This window comes from Bos mutus, chromosome 4 (genome assembly GCF_027580195.1).
Source record: "Bos mutus isolate GX-2022 chromosome 4, NWIPB_WYAK_1.1, whole genome shotgun sequence".
Lineage (NCBI taxonomy): Eukaryota > Metazoa > Chordata > Mammalia > Artiodactyla > Bovidae > Bos > Bos mutus.
The window spans coordinates 65,632,818-65,654,750 of record NC_091620.1 but is presented as its reverse complement, the minus strand read 5'-3'; the positions used below and the strand labels follow the sequence as shown (position 1 = coordinate 65,654,750).

At 38.5% G+C, this 21,933-nt stretch overlaps 1 protein-coding gene across 2 annotated transcripts in view; it reads right to left on the bottom strand.

The window, feature by feature from the left end:
* MDFIC (MyoD family inhibitor domain containing) overlaps nucleotides 1-21,933 on the bottom strand; it is a 97,155-nt gene that overhangs the window by 15,685 nt on the left and 59,537 nt on the right. For both annotated transcript variants that reach the window (XM_070369580.1, XM_070369579.1), the window contains exon 4: nucleotides 19,267-19,539. In XM_070369580.1, the coding sequence (XP_070225681.1) occupies nucleotides 19,267-19,539 (273 nt within the window). The remainder of the gene's footprint in view (nucleotides 1-19,266; nucleotides 19,540-21,933) is intronic.

Here is a 21,933-nt window from a genome sequence, read left to right as displayed (position 1 = left end):
CTGTCCATGGAATTCTCCAGGCAAGAATATTGGAGTGGGTAGCCATTCCCTTCTCCAGGGGATCTTCCCATATCAGGGTTTGAACCTGGTTTTCCAACATTGCAGGCGGATTCTTTACCATCTGAGCCACCAGGAAAAGCCCCAGAGAAGGGTACAAGTTCCCTTAATGGGAGATACCAGTGAACTGGATGGAGGGGAACACAGAGATGGTGCCCGCCAGCCTCTGTCCTCAGAGAGAACTTCAATAGGCCCTAGATGTGTGTGTATTACATGCTTGTCCCTCGGGTTGACATTTAAAGTTAAGCAAATAGGTCTCGTTCACATATTGTCTGGCACCTCTCAATTGGTTGTCTTTGCACCGGTGACAGGTGAGTCAAAGCAAGCAAGCCCTTTAAGAGCTATTTTTCAGTCACTGTAACCGTGTGGATCTCACGCAAGGAGAGTATCATTGGTTTTTCAAACCTTATATGTTTTGGGAACTTATCTCTCTGCAGGTCTTAAACGTCTCCGATATGAGGTTTAAACCCCCTACCCTCAGGGAGAAGCTCCAGGTTTTGAGTTTCCTCTGACTGTGGGTCACTATACCAAGATTTTGTCTCAGCTCCACTTAATTGCTTTGATGTAGGTTTTTTTTCTCATTTGCCTAATGTTTAGGAGTTGTTCAGCTTCCAAACCTCAAGTCTCCAAGGTCCTTTTTAAAGAGGAACTTTTATCTTCTTGAGTTATATATTTGGTATGTGTTTGGGAGGAGGTGAGTTTAGGATAGTCTATGTCACCATCTGGAATCAGTACTCCCCATTTGGAATTTTGTAGGCTAATATCAGTGGCTATTCGAGAGTCCCCAGGGTTGGCCATGTGATGTGAGGTTTTTGTGGCAGCATGGGAGTAAACAAACACACTAAGAGGAAGCTGCTAATATCCGCAGGACTGGGACCAGACACAACACCACTTCAGCCACCCGAGCGTTCCTTAGCAGGAGTCTGAGGGGCTGGGGGGCCCCAGCAGTTCCTGCAGCCCCCATGGAGGCAGGGCAGCATCCCAGCAGGACACACAGGCCTCACACAGGCAGGACGAGCCTCACTTGAGAAGGCCCAGGGTGTGCTCCCAGGCCCTGGCAGAGAAGCCAGGCCCCAACCAAAGAGGCTCAGCAGTCTAACAGACACTGCAGGCAAGATGAAGGGGAACAAGCCGAGCAAAACGTTAGGGCAAAATGAGACACCAAAGCACATGTCAAAGCTGTGCACAGGAGGTAAATCCTGTTATTTATGGAATTAATTTGTGAATCAATGATGGCATTGTTCCTCTTCCCACATCGTGTGCTCTCTCCACCCATGTTCTCTCTCAATATCATCCGATTTTCTCTTTTTTTAAGACACCAACACAAGTCAAAGATGAACAGGGCAGCAGAACACTGAAATTATAAGGTATAAATACTTCTACCTTAATTTAGTATACAAACAACTCCAGAGCCAAGAAAAATCTATGATCACATTGTTTGCAATACTCTTTAATTGACAAGAGTAGATAAGCCTGGTTTTCTAATTAAAAAAAAAAAAAAATCTGTAGCCTTTTTGTAATACTTTAAATTGTGCAAAAGAATATAAAAATTCTCTTTTCAGTACTTGGTTGCTTGCTAATCCTCTGCACCTCATCAAGGCCACTCCCCAGTTGAGGTTTTCCTGCACCACAGCGCATTCCTACTATGACAGTTCAGGCAGTAAATGCCAGAACTACCAAAAGAAATGCTCTAAGTGCCTGTGGTGGTTGTTGCTGTTTGAATGTTTGGTTTTGAGTAGGCTTCTAGCTACAGGAAATGACCTTCTTGGGGGCATAAAAGCAAAGATGTTTCATTTTATAATTACTTTGCTATCTTCAAGAGTAGCACAGCTAAGCATCATCCTGTTTATTAGGATTTGGAAAATTAAAGCCTGTTTTCCAGTCAGTTAAGACAGACTTCAGAGAAGGCAATGGCACCCCACTCCAGTACTCTTGCCTGGAAAATCCCATAGGCTGCAGTCCATGGAGTCGCTAAGAGTCGGACACAACTGAGCAACTTCACTTTGACTTTTCACTTTCATGCATTGGAGAAGGAAATGGCAACCCACTCCAGTGTTCTTGCCTGGAGAATCCCAGGGACAGGGTAGCCTGGTGGGCTGCTGTCAACGGGGTCACAGAGAGTCGGACACGACTGAAGCGACTTAGCAAGACAGACTTAACTGTCACTATTAGGTTCTGTTACCTGACCTTGAACAAGTATTTCACTCAGTGTCCATATGCAAACAAACAGTGAGGCGGGAGTGATCTCCAAATTCTTTTCAAGCACTAAGTTTCTATGATTATATAATGTACAATTATCTATAGACAATAGATTCCAAAGTCTAGCTCAGGGTCTTTTCTTGGCCTGGAGCAAAGGCACTGCTAGGCTTAACACAAAGCAGTGTTAAGCAGAGCATTCAAAGTTAAGCAGTCAAAGCAGAGCAGAAAGTTAACTGATGCTGAATACAAGTTGAGTCTAAATTGGGCTAAGTCCCAGGGGCAGATGGTCAGAGGGCATGTTAGGTGAAGAGAAAGCAAAGGTGGATCCAGGTAGTGGGGAGGCTATGTAAAGAAACAAAGGCAAGAATATGATAGTTTTAGAGATAAGAGTCGCTGTCTATTGTTGGAGCAGGAAAACCAGGTAGAAAGCTTAAATTTTCCATTTCAGAAATGGAGAGGCAGGGACAGCATCAGTGGTAGTAATATGGTGTCAGTGGGGTCAAGCAGGATGACTGTGAGGAATAAGAAGGTGAGATTAGAAGGCGTTGATAAGACCCTAAACAAGAAGAAAAGTCAAGTGTGACTTCCTGGCTCTGGAGCCATTTACTGAGGAAAAAACAGAGGTAGTTTGCTTCTGAGAACACTCAAAGGGAGATGCCCAAGAGGTGGCTTGAAACACTGATCTAGAGCTTGGGAGATGGTAAGAGCTGGAGGCTGTAATTCTTAAGAGTGAATAAAATCAAGTTGCCCAGGGAGAACGTCCAGAATGAAAAGAGAAGAGATGTAGAGATGTGAGGGAACGAGAGCGTTTAAGGAAAGGACTGAGTAAGGTGAGTAGCAGAGGAGACTGACAAGAGAGTAGAAACACAGCCGGACTCTTCTTCCCATGCAGAGTGAGGGAAAGTTTCAGAGAACTTTGTTGAAAGAGTAGCAACAAAATGAGACAGTCGCTGTGGAAGGTGGGAGAGGCTGGCTCTGCAGTTTGCTGCTGTATTCAGATACCTGAGGCAATGTGCGAATCAAGGTGAGATCCAAGACACACCGGGTATTTACAGCAGCCTTTATGGATATCAAGGCTTTGTGAGTACTACTCAGCTCCTTGGTACAGAGAGAAGGTAAAATGACAGACAATCTAGACTTGGGGTTCTGAAAGGCAAGTATGAGAGAATAACAGAGTCTGAAGTTAGGAGATTTGTCAAGAGATCCAAATATAAATAAATATACATATTCCAAGTATATATAAATAGAATATATTTAAATATTTTATATTTACATTGTATAATATAGTATTACATTAAATATACGTCTGTATTTTATATATATAATTATATTTTATATAAAATACTAGTATATATATTAAATATCATTGCATATATACTCATATATATAATTATAAAATGGTCAACTGGGGTTCAAGAACAAGTATGTTCATATTTATTTCTAACTATATTACAAAGTAACAACAGTAATCAAAGGCACTAGGTTAAAGGGTAAAATAGGACGGCTGTACAGAATTCAGTCCACAAGCCTGGGAACATGACAGACCTGTTGACTTGAAGCTCATTTGCACGCCCTGAGACAAAGCTTCCTTTTGGTTTTCCTTCTCCTTTCACTCTACTCTATAGAACGCATAGAGTAAGCCACCTCCTATGGTAGATAGCTACTACAGATGTTGAAAAGTTCTTTCTACAGTAACTACTCTTCTGTCATTCCAAATGCAATTTCTGCATTCCTCACTGAACATTATTATTAAGAAAAAATAAACTTAACTTCTAGTGTCAAATTTAAATATGTGATGTATAGGGATGTTATTCCCCAAGAGAGTCTGGTTTCTCCAATTTGATTTCCCAAGAGAAGTCAGAGTAGAAATTTAAGCAGGTTTAATATGTCATAGGATATAAGTCCATTTTGCTCTTTTCTTTCAATTATCTGCACATCTCCCCCAAACTCTTGGATTTCTCAATCTTTAGGAGACAACTACTATTTATTTGTATGAATTTTCCCCTTCAAAATAGGAACTTTGATTAGTTTCCCTGAGCAAACTGTTTATTAATTATTCTTTTATTTTCTTCTAATTGGTTCCTATATCCATTTGATAGATGTCTACCACCGTCCATTTTCCCTTCAGTCAAGTGTACAAGTAGTAGGGAAGACCTTACATGTTATCAAGAACCTGTGCTGGGAGGGGGGCCTGAGGCCACACTATGCTACCTATCAATTAAAATCCTTTCAGAAGATTAATCTGAAACACATTGTCCACCAGATTGTTGACTTTGATTCTTTCATCTGTTTTCTCCCATACCTATTTATGGAGCATTACATTAAGAGCACTAAAACGGTGGCAGAAAAAAACCACAGAGTTAATTTTCTCCATGCCCTGGTATTGCTGACAATGCCTTGGTAAAAGAATATCACTAAAATACAAAGACAACTACAAACAACAGTTAATTAAGAATTTAGTATTTAATATGATTTTTAAAGTAGAAATTTGGATATATCTTAATATGAGTAAAAATTAAAAAGTTATTTAAAAAAATGTGTTCTCTGTCTTATACAACATGCACACAGAAATGTAAGTATACAAAACAAGTATGTTACTTGTAGTATAAAAAGGAAATTTATACTACAAAGAATGCTTAGGATGCAAAGGGCACTAGGGCAGGGATTCTTATTTATTTGCAATGTCATGGACACAAAATAATATTTTTAAATGTGTAAAATGAAATACGATGATTTCAATGGAAACCAGTTATGTTGAAACAGTTATTATAATTCAGCTTTTAATATTATAAGTACTTCTTTTTTAACATATTAAAAACAAGACCTAGAGATGATCTGATAAGTACTAGGATTTTAAAGTAATGATTAACATAACTAATACTTCATGATTTCTGTAATAACCATAAACTTGTTTATTGCTTTCATCTATAATTAAGTAACATTTAGAATTTCCTTCAAAGTTTAAAGGTTACTGACATTAAGGTTACCCACCCCACCGGCCCCCCATCAACACCATGGGTTCTTCCCAAAGCTAAAAACTTATGAACTGGAGGATCATAAACACAGTTTTCAAATAGCTTCCTTGTGTATTCAACTGAAACTTTCTATAAAAAAAAAAATTTTCATCTTACAAGTTTTTTTTCAGAAATATGGGAACTTTATACCATGAGCTCCTCTCTATCCTATTTCATACTATACTAGTTGAGGTTTATACAAATTAAATATAAAAGGTCCTCAAAACTATGATAGTTAAACAGTATATGTAAGTATTAAAAATTACTGAGAAAACTTCTAAGAGAAACTAGTATTTCAGTGTTACCTCAATTAGTTTTAAGATTCAGGCAGTGTCATTTAAGAATGCAATTTAAAAAATCAAATAGCACTGTAACTATATACTCTGAAAGAAATCAACTGAACGAATCTAATTCAACCTAGAAAAAAAATTGTTGTTAAGCCTTGGGTTTTAAGAGAATTTTAGAGTCATATCTTGCAAACATACAAACTAAGAGGCTTCCCTGGTGGCTTAGAGGTTAAAGCGTCTGCCTCCACTGCGGGAGATCCGGGTTCGATCCCTGGGTCGGGAAGAGCCCCTAGAGAAGGAAATGGTAACCCACTCCAGTATTCTTGCCTGGAGAATCCCATGGACGGAGAAGCCTGGTAGGCTACGGTCCATGGGGTCGCAAAGAGTTGGATACGACTGAGTGACTTCACAGAAGAATAAAACTATCTGAAAAGAGTATTAAAGTATTATTATTCAAAATGTCATGAATCACTGCCATTTGAGTTCCTCTAAACTGCAATAAATTGTTGAATGAAATCATGCAAAGGGAATAAAATGAGTCAGGAGGGAAAGAAAGAAAAAGAAATAAGATAGCAGGGTGTTGAAAGATCAACAGACAGGTGGACAGAGGTATAGAACGTATGCTTTGGAGAAATAACCAAAATGAGACAATCAAAATTCTGGACTTGCAAACCAGATCTTTAAAGATGAAGCATCTCTGATGAGTGCACAAAACAGACATACTTCTAGACATGCTCCTGTTCCTTAAGACTCCTTTTTCAAAAATTCTTTGTTCAAAATTAATTTCCCTCCAATATTACAATTCTCGATTCATAAACATTTGAGTGTCTATTTAGCTAATAAAACACTAGATCTTCCAAGTGTAGAGGGAGTATGGTGGGGCACACACCCAAAGGAAGCAATTGAAGAAAAAAACCTAGTAACAAAACACTAGGAAAAAAAAAATTATAACAGCACCAAAGAGAACAATAAGCTACAGTATCTGTAGATAATACTATAAAATATACTATTATCAAAATAGTTTTAAAGACAAAGGAATGTGAACAATCTATTTAGCCTTAAATTTTTGAATTTTCTCTTCTAGATTGTCAATAGGTGGACTACATGGCATGAATTGAGATACAAATTATCCACCAGTATTTTCTTCAGTTCGTCAGAGGAGGTAAATAATTATATTCTATCCTCAAAAAATGGAACTAATTTTTTAAAAGGTGAAAAATACTTTTTGTTAAGGTGGTAAAACTTAGGCTAATGTGAAACACAAAAATAAGAACAATGTTTTGATTTATCATGAGCATCTAAGATAAAAGTTTTATACTGTAGTCACCTGAAATATTTGAAGGCAAATTAATATCATATTTTTCTTGTGTATATACTTCACAAACTACAAGACTCATGAGTCATCAACCAGTTTTCGTCAGAAGATTCCAAACATCCTGCACATTCTGTATCTCTTTCCAAAAATTTCTTCCTTTGAGAACTGTAGTATTATGCAGTGTCTAGTGCTATTATTGTAACTATGAGATAATTTTTTCAAAGTTCTTCTAAAATGAATGGAAACTTCTAGCATATTTTACATCATTACAAATGATGAAACAGTTATAGATGGAAAGTTTGAAAAACTGTAAATCTACCATGTCAAATCCTACTGGTCATTTGAAAGATCACCAGTTAAATAAATAGCAAGTGCTTAGTGTATGAACCTACCAAAGAAGGCAGTGTGAAAGATAATCTCAAAATATGGCTGGCCACTTGCTGGTAATGATCTAAAATCTGAGCAGGATGATGAGATATAGATACATATATCAATAACTACAGATGGGCTGCCTTCTAATAGATCTCTTCTGCTTCAGCTACTCAAGGACATCCTTGTCCTGCAACATCCACCAGCTACTTCTCTACCAGCTCATTACCAAGAAAATTCAATGTACCCCATCTCTAAAAATATTTTTTTAGCTCACAGCCTTTTTACTATTCTCTTTTATGAACACCCCTTGAAGAGAGTAGCCTAGCTGTGCCATATTTAATTTTCTCTACCACTTCAGTGAGACTTTTGTTCCCATCCCACACCAAAAGTATGAAGGTCACCAATAATCACAGGACGATGTCAATGGTCACTTATTCATCTCACTGGCCTTCTCAGTTGCTATTTGACACATGACCACTCCCTCCAACTTGAAACACAGTCTTTATTGTTTCCTCCTCCATCATTGACTACTCATCCCATTTTTTTTCATAGTGTCTGTTCATTTTCTGACTTATTGAACAGGTCTAGAGCTCAGTTCTTGCATCGCTAATCGACTTTGCTTCCTGGGCAGTAGCTCTTAACCCTGATGCATGTTAGAGTCTTGTGGAGAACTATAGCAGTGGTCACTAATCTTTTTGGCACCAGAGACCAGTTTCGTGGAGGACAGTTTTTCCATGGACTGGTCTGTGTGTGGGGAGGTGGTTTCAGGATGATTCCAGCACGATACATTTATTGTGTGCTTTATTTCTGTTATTATTACATCATTTCCACCTCAGATTATTAGGCATTAGATCCTGGAGGTTGGGGACCCCTGTTCTAAAGGATGCTGAGGCCTTGGTCCCACTTCACTTGAGTTAGGTTCTCTGGGGTCTGTGCCCAGAGAGATATTTCACATTGTACTCCCTTTGTCCAGAAGGTCTTACTTCAGATACCCAGGTGCTGGGATTGAGAACCACAATCCCAGGAGATCCCATCCACTGAACATTCTGTACTTTGATGACTCACAAAACATCTCAGAGTGCAGATCTTTCCTCTCACCTTCAAACTCCTCTACCCAACTGCTTATTTCACCGTCCCACTTGGAAAGAAAATGGGCATCTCAAATTGTTCAAAACTAAACCCTGTTCTTCCCACCTCTATTAATGGTAACTCCATACATTCAACTGCTCGGACCAAATAACCTAGAGTCATCCTTAACCCTCGTCTTTCTCTCACACTGAAATATCACCCTTCAATAAATCTTACTCTGCCTTCAAAATACATCCATATACAACACTATCTTACTATTACCACTCTGATCCAACCCTGTCATCTCTCAGCTGAGTTACTGCAAGAGTCCCACAGCAGGCCCCCAGGCCCTCCTTTGGCCACTGTGTACCTACAGTCTACACTCAGCATGACAGACAGGTGATGCTTAAAAATGGTGAGTCAGATCATGTCCATCATCTGCTCAAACCCTGTCACTGGCTTCCTACCTCACTCAAACCAAAATCAAAATCCTTAAAATGGTTCATTAGGTCCCTCCATAATCTATGCCCTGCTTTACTGTTTAGTTCTTAAAGATATTTCATTTTAGAATAAGACATCTGAAGGTATCTGGGGTCTTTTGTTACCTTCAGGAATAATAAGAGACCTAACAGGTGTTTGTTACCACCTTAGAAACCTGCAAATCATAACTGTTGTTAGATTCTGAAAAAAGCCCACAAACCAAAGTGATCACTGTGTAAGAGACAATCACAATTAATTTATAGAAGTTGGAATTTTGATTTTAACTTTTAGAGCTTTTGCTTGTGATAGGAATTCAGTGAAGAGTAGACCACATTAAGGTCCGCCCTAGTGGGTCAATCAGTAAAGAATCTGCCTGCAATACAGAAGACCCAGGTTCAATCCCTCTTTGGGAGGATCCCCTGGAGAAGGAAATGGCAACCCACTCCAGTATTCTTGCCTGGGAAATCCCATGGACAGAGGAGCCTGGGGGAGGGGGGCGGGGTACAGTCCTTGGGGTCACAAAGAGCCTGACATGACTTATAGCAACTAAATCACCACCACCAGACCACATTAAAACACAAATTTACTTTAAATACATTTTAAAGTTAAGCTACTGGATTCTGCAGTAATTTCTTTACTCATCTTTCCCACACTTTTCTTCTCTTTAGCTGTGTGTTTACTTGTTTGGGCTCCCCTGATAGCTCAGTTGGGAAAGAATCTACCTGCATTGCAGGAGACCTGGGTTCGATCCCTGGGTTGGGAAGATCCCCTGGAAAAGGGAAAGGCTACCCACTCCAGTATTCTGGCCTAGAGAATTCCACGGACTGTATAGACCACGGGGTTGCAAACAAGTCAGATATGACTGGGCGACTTTCACTCACTTGTTTATGTTCTGTCTTATTTCCTGTCCTATACTATGTGTAAAAGTTACAATTAAATTCAATTAAGGGCCTTATCAATCTAAATTATAAGAAGCTATTAATTTCCATCAGCTTGTGGTCTAAACACAAATCAGGAATTTGGAACTCAGATTCATAAATGTCTGCTGGGTCAGTGTCTTCCATTCAAATGCAATTAATACTTTTGGAATGAAGGAGGAGTGGGGACTTGAGTTAGATGCTTTTTGAGTAACTTTTAGGGGATAACTTGGTATGAAAGTGAAAGAAAGTGAAGTCGCTCAGTCGTGTCTGACTCTTTGCAACCCCATGGACTGTAGCCTCTGTAGCCATCTAACCAGGGTCCTCTGTCCATGGGATTTTCCAGGCAAGAATACTGGAGTGGGTTGCCATTTCCTTTTCCAGGGGATCTTCCCAATCCAGGGATTGAACCTGGGTCTCCCACATTGTGGGCGTATGCTTTACCATCTGAGCCACCAGGAAAGCCCAAATTGGTATGAAGACATGATTAGAAAGCAATTATCAATGATACTCCCATAAAGAGTGGAGTCACCTACATTAACAATTCAGTAAATGCTTCTCTGGTTGCTCAGTTCTCATGCATTGATAATGGATGTGTATTTACATAATCCGAACTCTAGATCTATAATGCAAACTCTAGATCTAAACACTAAATATCATTTATTTAAATGATATGCTGGCTTGTCAATAAAGTTATCATTATTACCTTCTTAAATCTTCAAACTTTCCCTCTCTCCTGGATCCTTTCCATCCAAATATAAACAGAAATCTTTTCCATCTTAAAACCTCTTTGGACATTGGCCTTTCTAGAGCTATTGTTATTAGTGTGTTTTATCACATTCTACAACCCGTATCATTCTGACTTCTCTACAAAAATGGCAAAAAAAAAAAAAAGAAAAACAAAAATGGCTCTTAATTAGGTCACCAAATGACATCCACACGGTTAAATTCAATAGAATCATCTCAATTCTCATCCGACTGAGGTGTCACAATAGCTGGTGCAAGCTTCTCCCTTGACTCAAAGCATTTATTCCCTGGTATCCAGGACACCACCCTCTCCAGTTTCCTGTGGACTCCTCTTGGCCAGATCATCTTCCTCTTCTTTTTGCTTTCTGACCTCTCCCTTAGGCTATCTTATCAGTGCCATAGCCACACTCTGACATCACTTTTAGAGACAAGTCTGAACTTTCTATGGCATTGTCTCCCCAGTGCTCAAGCTAAACCCACTCTCCCATTCCACCAAGCTGGCTGGCCTCCAGTGATCCCTGAGTCACTCAGTTTTCAGTCATCTGACCTTTGCTCTTAAATCTCTACTTAAGAAATCCCATCCAGATGCATGGTTTCAAATATCTCCTCTAAGAGAACTAATAGAAATTAGTGTGCTTGCTTTTAACTCCTTCTCTGAAGTTCCAGTTATATATTTCCAAATGTTCTTGGATTGTATGTCATTATTTGAAACTGAACAGGTCTACAATTCATCTCATGGTCAGCCTCAAACTATATTCAGCTATTCTTCATGATTTCCTAAATTTCAGTTCCCTTTCTGAACTAACTGAACTAGACAATGAATGACAGTCCTGATTAAAATGCATTAATCTGACTGCTACTCTAGTTCTGGGCCAGGACTCCTCGATACAATCCTGAAACCCTAAAGAAAACCTTCACTGCCCACACACGGCATGACTCTTGAGGTTGAAAATGGACTGAAATCCAGGATAAGCCTGGCTGCTGCACTTAGCTGTTACTGTTTCACCTAATGAAAACATCATCTAAACTCACCATCAAAGAAAAAATTAAAACCCTGATATATTAATAAGGTTATTAGGTTATTCAGTTCTTCTGTCCACTTAGCCTATTATTCTTTCCACTAAGCTGGGTTTCTAAATAGCCTCTTCACTCAGCTACCCCACACCCCAATGCTTCCCGGCCACTCTATCTGTATCTCCATTGTTTTATTTGCTCCTCACCCACCTCCTGTGTGAGTGCTGCTGCTGCTGCTAAGTCGCTTCAGTCGTGTCCGACTCTGTGCGACCCCAGAGACGGCAGCCTACCCGTCTCTGGGATTCTCCAGGCAAGAACACTGGAGTGGGTTGCCATTTCCTTCTCCAATGCAGGAAAGTGAAAAGTGAAAGTGAAGTCGCGTCTGACTCCTAGCGATCCCATGGACTGCAGCCTACCAGGCTCCTCCGTCCATGGGATTTTCCAGGCAGGAGTACTGGAGTGGGGTGCCATTGCTAAGCTAATTCAAATTCTTAGAGCAGTGGTCTAAGCTTGTGTACAAAACCAACCATAGGTGGAGTCCACACACAGTAGATAGCTGTCTATCTCTTCTTTCAGGTGTCAACTAGTATAAAAGAAGTTTTGAGGTGTTTCTGTTTCAAATCTCAAATTATATACTTTAGAACCTTGTAAAATCTTTGCCTTTCATTAAATGGATGGATATAACTTACTACAGATCATATATTACAAAGTGCTTTTCCTAAACTCAAAAGGAAGTGTATTTAAATATTTACCTTCAGCCCTAAAGTAACACCACTTATAATTTGATAGATGATTTTTTAAAGAACAGTTGACTTAATATTTCAAGTAAATAAGCAATGATTTATATGTACAGAATAATTTATACTTTGACATAGTCAACGCTGATCATACCTGTTCTCCATACACACATTCACACACTCTTCTTTGTATTACCGTTTCAATTAGCTTGCTGGGTGAGAAAAGAAAATTATTAAAATCCTATTTTCCAATGGACTGGCAAATATTGCATCAGAAAGCAGAATTCTAAACCTTTCTCCCACACCATTATTCTGACATGGAATGGAAGGCACTGTGCCTGAGAAAACAAAACAAAACATCATCCTAGCACATTAAGTATTTTGAGGAACACAGCAATATATCTTGCCAAAGTCACAGAAAATTTGTTTCTGGAGGCTCAGATTATAATGTTATAGTCAGATCATGAAGTCCTATTATTATCCTTCCACTAAAGTACTAGTACTTCTCGAAGTTTTTTTTTTTGGCCTCTTTTAGCTCAAATATTTGCACTCCCTTCAATCTCCCCATTTCATCTCCCTTGAGGATTGCAGCGATTTCTGAGATATCAACTATGACGTCTGTGAAATGTTGAAGAGTAAGTGCCTGCGTTCTCCAATTTATGTCCCTTACTTGCTTCATCATTTACTAAATAGTTATGATAAGTCACATACCAGGCTCTGTGCGTGAAGCTAAAAGATGGATAAAACCAAGTCTTTGCCTTCAGTAAGATTACATTTTAGTGCAGAAAGAGTTAAACTCCAGTCTCATTTTGTATTTGGAAGACACTGTGGGGACCCAAAAGAAGAGTAATCAGCCCAAAATTGGGGCATCAGGAGATGATGCTTGAGTTCTGAAAAAAATATGGAGAGGTCATGAAGGCGAAGTAAGTTATAAGAAATATAAGGAAAAGTGGCAAAGTCAGTCAGCTATGTCGTTAAATGTGTGTGCTTGCAGTTGAAGGCACAATTTCAAGTGCAAGGAGAGAAGAGGAAGTGGTGAGGTCAAGGAAAGATATTTTTACCAGTGATTCTCAAGGAAGGAGGGGGTGGAACCTATTTGAATCACCTAGTGGGCTTTTCAAACTGACCTGCTCAATTGTGTACATCTCCTTTGAAGCCTGTGTGCCCCACCCAGACTGCCTCCCAGAGTCATGGCTGTCCTCCTCCTACTCATGATCTGATGCAGGGGGAGATACACTGAAAAGGGGAGAAAGAAAAATCTAAACACAAGACAGAGAAAAGTCATAAAGGTAAGAAGTCAAGAGGCTAGTTTAAAGACAAGCAGAGGGTACCAGTAAAATGGGAGAGGACTGGGCTGAAGTCCATCCATATATGTCCAAAGCTTTCCTGAAGAACTTCTTAGCATCCCCAATTCACCAAGTCTATAACTAATTCCTCATTTTATCTATGGTAATAGTTCATTACTAAACTACAAAAAGATCATAAAGGTGATCAGAGTACAGATGCTTACTATATAGCAGTATTCTGGGTTTACATAATGGCAACTATGGAATTTCTGTATCATGGAGAGAAAAGAAATATAATGTTTCAAAAAAATATGCAATGGGCATAAAATGATACCCTTTAGAGAAATCATAAGTATCTGGCTACATTAGCACAACAGGGCTTCCCAGGCTGCCTATGGACTGATCCCTTCCAGTCTCACCTCTCCTAATTTGACTCCTCAGCAGCAAAGTACTTGATGGTTCTCTGAACAAAACACCTTATTTCACAGGCCCCCTTCAGTCTTTTTGAATGCCTCTTTCAACTCCCTTTCCTTCTGTTAACCTTCAGGTCTCCATCCAGGCATTACCTTGTCTAGAAAGCTGACACTGCTGACCCTTCCTTCCCTGTGTGCTCCTTCATGACAATGATGATAACAGCATCCAAGTACTTCATCCAGGCCAGGCTCTGTTATAACTCAAACTGAATGCAATATCAACTCAAACACTCTTCCAACCATCCTATGATATAGGTGACTAATTATATCCCTATTTTATAGTAAGCCACTGAGGTACAAAGAGGTTAAGTGACCTACTCAAGGACACATCATGGGCCACTAGTAAAGCCAATGTTTGAACTGAGCAGACTGGCTCTAGAGTTTGTGCTCTGACCACTAGGCTATGTGGCCTCTCTGATTTAAAACAAGACTGATCCTCAGTACTGCCATGCATATGATGCTCCTGACTCTTGTTCAACAGTTATACTCAATGAACTGCTGGGACTAGATATGCAATTTCTCTGTAAGTACTTAATCTATGTTTCAGTATGAAAGTGAAAAGTGTTAGTCACATCCAACTCTTTGTAACCCTATGGACAGTAGCCTGCCAGGCTCCTTTGTCTGTGGTGTTTTCCAGGCAACATACTGGAGTGGGTTGCCATGTCCTTCTCCAGGGGAATCTTCCCAAACCAGGGATTGAACCTGGGTTTCCTACACTGAAGGCAGATTTCTCTCTCTCTTTTTTTTTTTAACCATTTGAGCCACAAGAGAAGCCCACTATGAAATATGTTAAATAGCAAATATCACTAAAAAGTATAAAATCTCCTCAAAGTATCTTTGTTGAAACTTAGTTTTTACAAAATCATAATAGCATCATTGGCACACATGTGTTAGGATTTACTATTCCTATAAGGAAAAAATCATATTAGAGTCTAATGAAAGCTCTTAGCAATTTGAATATTATATGATACTAAATTATACTATAATTATTTCAAAGGTCAAGAATCTTAAACATGTCTTAAAAAATCTCTACCTGGGTGATGCAATCAAGAAATTGAAGTAATGTACGTATGAATATTTAATTATACAAACAAGTAGGAATCTACTAATTTAATAATATTCAAATAAAATATACAGTATTTCCCCACATGGGTATTTTTTTTTTCCTCTATTGCATAAAAGGAACTTTTTAAAAGAACATATTTTAAATGAGTATGAGCACATATTTTACTTTCCAGTGCTAGTTTCATGGAGGTGGTTTGGAATAAAACATTGCATCACTTGTTAACAATGAAGCTATTGTACTGGGCATGACTGTAAATTTAAGAAAAACATTTCGACTCAGACCCAGTCAAGCTTCTTCAGGAACTTACAGTCTAGCAGGGAAGGAAAATGGACACAGAACATAGGTATGAAAATTGCTTTTAAAATTTTAGTTGGAAGAGTTTAAAGAAGGCAAATGTATACTAATCACAAGATCCTTGCCTGACCCACAGCTGGGATGATATCAACATCCCATGTGATGCTGGAAAGGCCAGTAAATTACCTTTCTTCAGAGAACTTTAAGGCAACCTAACACAGTGGTGTCGAGGCTAGACCATGGAGCCAGAATGATCTAGGTGTGAATCTCATTTCTCTCATGCACTAATTGAGTTTGGTGCATTCACTTAGTGTCCTCATTTATAACTAGATAATTACATACAGTTCATAGAATTACAGTGCTGTTGGGAGGGTTAAATGACTTCATGTGCATGAAGCAGGTAGAAAAGTTACGTAGATTAGAATAATCTATGGTACAAATCTTCGTAACTGAATCAACATAGCTTAAAAAGAGAACTCTGATGGAACCCATGTCTATTTGTCCTGAAGCCTTAAATAATCCACATTAAAGACATATGAAAAGATGTCACCAACTCACTGATGCAATTGTGAGGCTGAGTCAATCCTTACCTCTGTATAAGCAATGGGCTCACATCATAGCAGTGTTTCCCAAACTGTCGTCAAAGCAGCCCTTAATGAAACACTATGAAATAGCTATACATTTAATTTCATCATCTGAACCAGAAAAATGCCTCTCTGGTTATCACTGTTGTTTATGTGCAATACAAAAATCATAACCACAAACACTGTTTATCCAGAAAAAAAGCACATTGCCAGACCAGGCAAGGTTAAGTATTTTTTGTGGTTTTCAGCAAATACCATTTTGCTACTTGTTTGCTCATTTTGCTGTAAGAATAGGCATTAACAATGTAAACTTAAATTTTTTTTTTTAAATTTCTATCCATTTTTAATAGTATCACAAATCAGGCCTCTTCAAGACCTACTGTTCTCACATATAGGCCTCCAGAAATCCAAATGCTGTCACTGTTTAAAAAAACTCTTTACAGTAGCCCAGACTTGGAAGCAACCTCAGTGTCTATTGACAGATGAATGGATAAAGATGATGCTGTACATATATACAAAGGACTATTACTCAACAATAAAAAATAAATAATGCTCTAAAAGAATGAAATTATGGTATTCACAGAAACATAAATGGACCTAGAGATTCTCATACTATGTGAAGTCAGTCAGAAAGACAAATATCATGATACTGTTTATTACGTGGAAGCTCAGAAAATGATAGAAATTAACTTTATTTACAGAATAGAAATAGACTCATAGACTTTGAAAACAAACTTATGAACGTGGAAAGGAGGTGGGGGAAGGATAAATTAGGAAATCGGGATTAACATATGCACACTATATAAAAACAGGTAAATAGCACACAGAACTATACTCAGTATCTTACAATATCCTATAATAGATAAAAATGTAAAAAAGAATATGTATATGTTTAACTGAATCTCTTTGCTATACACCTGAAACTAACACAACCCTGTAAATCAATTATATGTCAATATACTGAACTAAATTTTTTAAATTAAAAAAAATTTCTGCCATTGTTTTATTCCATAGACATTAGATTTCAGCTTACCATGATTCACATATTTTATACACCAAAAGACCTGCTCTGAGAACAAAGCAGCTCTGCTCTAAAGCAAGCACCACAGAATCTTGGAACTGAAACTAAACTTCTTTTTCAGTTTCTAACCAAAGCATTTTCTTTAAAAAAAAAGAAAAGTCCCAGAGAACAAACTTACCTTTAAAACTGAAGGCCAGAAGAAACAACAAAATTTGAGGGTATAACCTTAAATAGCAGCAAAAAGCAGGACAATGTCTATCTTTGAGAAAATATGAACTAGGACAATGGAATTTTCATCTTAATTCAAGTAATCACAAAGAAAGGTACTATCAGGTTAAATTGTATAGCAAAGCAGTGAAATAAGTGGGCAGGACATAGTAAAATATACTTAGACAATTCCATTGGTGTTTGCTGTTCCTCATTCCCCTAATCCAATATGGAACAGATTTTGTGATAAGAGAAGGATTACAAGGAACTTCCCTTATCCACACCTTTATCCACCCTTATCCACAGCAGCCATAAGGATGGGTGGGTAAGAGGGGAAGAGGAACATGAGAGGGGAAAAGCAGGGAGAGAGAGGGAGGGAGGGCAGAATTTTACTTCATTTATGTACTATTCCCTGGAGAAGGAATGGCAACCCACTCTTGCCTGGAAAACCCCATGGATGGAGGAGCCTGGGAGGCTGCAGTCCATGGGGTCGCAAAGAGCTGGACATGACTGAGCGACTTCACTTCACTTCACTATGTACTATTGGTTTTCCTCTTCCTTCATATGTTAGTTACAAAGCTGCATTCTTCCATTAGAAATAAATTCAGAGATGGTATTAAAAAATAGGCAAAAATATGTAAAACTCCATAAGCTATTTCAAGTTGGACTGCCATGCAAATATTACCATTCTTTAAAATCAGTAAATATCAGATGGAAAATTAGAGGTTAGGAACACAATAGGAAAAGTCAAATGTATAAAACAAGTAGATTTCAATTGCATTCAATTATTTCACCCAATCACCTAGAAGCAAAGATCCTCTAAAGAAAATTGCATTGCCTTCCCAACTCCTTAGAGAGCCAGTTTAGTTAACAGCCTACCTATGCTTCAGAGATGACCATGCAGCTTACATGTCAAACTCATTTTAAAGTGTCAATCATGTCCTTTTCAATCTAATTAGTTTGGAAAGTAGTGTCACTGACCTGGAACTATGCAGACCATTTATTATCATATCATTTGATCAACCTAACACTTTACCTCAGTTGAGTTTGAGACACCTGTAGCCAAAATGTAATATCCTTTCTCCCACTCATGACTAGTAACTCTCGATACAATTTCCTATTTACAACTCAATTTATCTCGATGAATAAGCATGGCCAACTTCACAGAAGCATCCCCAGAATTTCCTTTATTTAAAATTTCATGATAATTTAAATAGAAAAGTGAATAAGGAAAATATTTGTATTATATATATGTAAAATATATATATACACACACACGTGTGTGTGTGTGTGTGTGTGTATAAGATTTGAGTTTTTGATACCAATGAACTGCTAAAAGGAGAAGAGAAAGAGCAGAGGAACATGCATATATGCTGAGAGAAATTTGGGACCTTGAACTTGAGGGAAAGTGACTTTTTAACATAAATTCACAAGTCATTTTTATAAAAGGAGTTTGTAGGTTATAAACCCAATGCCATCAGATGGGCTTGTGTTATAATAAAGGAAAACTTTTCCTGCTTCATAGTATTTCATTAATGAGGTAATTGCTAATTCTTGAGAGGTCAGAGAACACTGCCCAGTGCCTCTAACGGAGGATCTAGAGGCCAGACCACCATGAGCTTGGAACAAGGCAGAGCTGGGCGAGGGGCGCTGCCTTTGACAGCACTGGTAACTGGAAGATGCTAGCCAGTCAAGCAAGAGTTCACCTAGCCCTTTCTCTGTCAAGAGCATGAAAATTACCAAATTTTTGCTTTAGTTTTGCCTATTTGAAAACTGAAAAATACAAGCAGGTATCTCAGAATCAGAGATTTACATACTGAATCAGGGACTGAAAAAATACATACAATCATATTCCACCAAAACATGGTATTCATATTTTTAAATGTGGTTTAAAAAGAAGTATAGCAGCTATATTTAAAGTTATGACTGTTCACTCCAGATTAAAGCAGGATGTCAGCTGCCAATGCTTCCGTTATAGCCTGGGCTTTCCTTTGGGGAAGTTGCATTTTACCAAAATTCCTGTTTGGAGTCAAAGTAACATTCTTCATACATTTGCTTGATCAAATAATTCTTAGTGAATATGAGTTTACATCTGGTCAAGTAAAACATGCATATGCATCACACTTACCTTCCGGTGAAGAGCCTGTCTTTTGGGAAAAGACAGCATTTACTTTACTCTTCTTACTGATGTCACTGTTTACAGACAAGCTGGAGTGAATTTTTCTATGCATTTTTTGAGAAACGGGTGCTGAAAGTCTTCGATTCTCTGCAGATACGTGTTTGGCCCCGTGGTGGATTCCATTGCCATTGCTCAGACTTGGGTGGCCATTCTTTATCTTGCTTATTTCCTCCTCACTTTCCTGTGCTGCAGTTTGAAGCTGAGGCAAGCGCTGAGGTTGGGCTAAGTGAAAAAAAGAAAAACAGGAAATATTTATCCAGTTTAAAAAATGAGTATTTGAAAATAATCAAAATCCAATCAGTAACAGACTTTCTTGGGTTTCATCCATGATCCTAACGGGGGGTGGGGGAGGGACACGCAAATGAATACAGAGAAAGCATAATTAGGAAAAGAGAAATGGAAAGGGTTCATCAAGAGTAGCTTTACATAAGGGACACAAAAAGAAGAGGAAAAAACGGTGCTTCTTTTTTCTTTAAGTAAATTTAAGTTGGAAATCTGCAAAAGGTAATTCAAAACTCATTCAACAGCTAAGTCCCAGGTCCTATTTTGGGTGCTACAGACACTGCAGTATTATCTGAGTATCCCTGATTATGATAAACTACTCAACTGCCTTTTGAGATGAAAGGAAAGGAACAATGAATTCAAGCATCAAAGCTGGATAAGACAGTGTGTTATATTGTTCTCTTTTTAATTCCACTTTAAATTCTGAAGAAAATCTTTTCCATATATATATTTTTAATTTTAAAATAAACCATTTATGGAAACTTAGGAATAGAAGAGAACTTCCTTAATCTGATAGAACACATTTATCAAAATTTACAGTCAGTGCTGCAGAAGTGCTCCCATTTGGTCAGGACCAAGGAAAGAATGCCTACCTTTACCATCTTATGCAACACTACGCTGGCAAAAGCAATGAACACCGAAAAGAAAAAACATGTCTGAGTCCTGGAAAGAAGAAACATTTTTGAGATGGATACATAATTGAATATTCCAGGAGAAATCTAAAAGACTATACAGTCTGAATTTAGTAAGTAAACTAAGAATTTAGTAAGATGTATACATGATAAACTATATTAAATTCAGTGAAGTTCTATAAGGCAACAGCAAGCAACTAGCAAAGATGCAAGAAGTGAACTCTTTACAGAAACAACAAAAGAAAACAAGCCAACAACAAACAAACAAACAAACAAAAAAAGCCTATAAGTATCTAGGAATTAAGCTAGGAAAAAGCGGGGATAGACTCTATGGCAAAACTGACCAAACATAACTGACATTAAAAAAAAAAAAAAAACTAACAAATGAAAAGATTATAAGTATGTTAATTCTGGTAATATGGTAATTATCCCCAATTTATGTAATGCAATTCCCATAAAAATTCTAAAAGGCTTATTTGTGGAACCTGACAAACAGATCAAAAATTTTATAAGTAAGAGCAGTCAAGAATCACTAAGGAAATTTTAAGGAAGAAAAACAGGATTGTGGGATTTGACTTAGATAAAGTCTTACCTTGAAACTACAGTAACTAAAGTAAAAAGTGAAAGTGAAGTTGCTCAGTCACGTCCGACTCTTTGCGATCCCATGTACTGTAGCCTACCAGGCTCCTCCGTCCATGGAATTTTCCAGGCAAGAGTACTAGAGTGGGTCGCCATTTTCTTCCCCAGGGGATCTTCCCTACCCAGGGATCGAACCCGCGTCTCCCGCATTGCAGGCCATCTGAGCCACCAGGGAAGCCCAAATCATATAAATGGTTCATATATATCACTCAAATCTTTTTTTTCTTTTTCGGCCACACGGCATGTGGGATTCTTGGTTCCCCAATCAGGGATTGAACGCACACCCGCTGTGAAAGTCTTGGAGTCTTAACCACTGGACCACCAGTGACGGGGCTTTCCCAGTGGCTCAGCAGAGGGCCTGCCAATGCAGGAACGGTGAGTCAATCCCTGGGTCAGGAAGATCCACTGGAGGAGGAAATGGCAACCCACTCCAGTATTCTGGCCTGGCGAATCCCATGGACAGAGGATCCTGGTGGGCTACAGTCCTTGGGGTCGCAGAGTCAGATACGACTGAATACACACGCACACACGGACTGAGACAGTATGGCATTGGTCCAGACACAGACATAAACCACTGGAACAGGAGAGCAAGTCACCAAAACACTTGTGTATGAAATGCATCTGTCTCTGATACGAAGACATTTCAGATGTTTTCAATGTTTATAAAGGAAGAATTTAAAAGAAAAATATAAAAATATTTTATTGGCATGACACTAAAAATGGAAAACTAATTTCTTTGGACAACAAATCACAAAACAAGCACAGTGACGAGTGATCATCTATGCTGCCCAGCATTTCTAAAGACCCTCATGGATTTTGATAACTTCCTCTAACTCATCCCTATAGTCCTCGAGTTAGAGGGCACATATGTAACTTACATTCTACCAAGCAGAAGCGCAACTCACATGCAGAAGTATGGATGCAAGATGGCAGCCACACCCGGATGGTATAGCCTCTCAGCACAGACAGTAAAGAAGGCATGTGTAGATCTCGGCAGTGGGTGTCAGATCAGTGGGCAAAGCATGCAGTAGTAGTAAGTTTTTTCATTAGGAAAGCACCAATT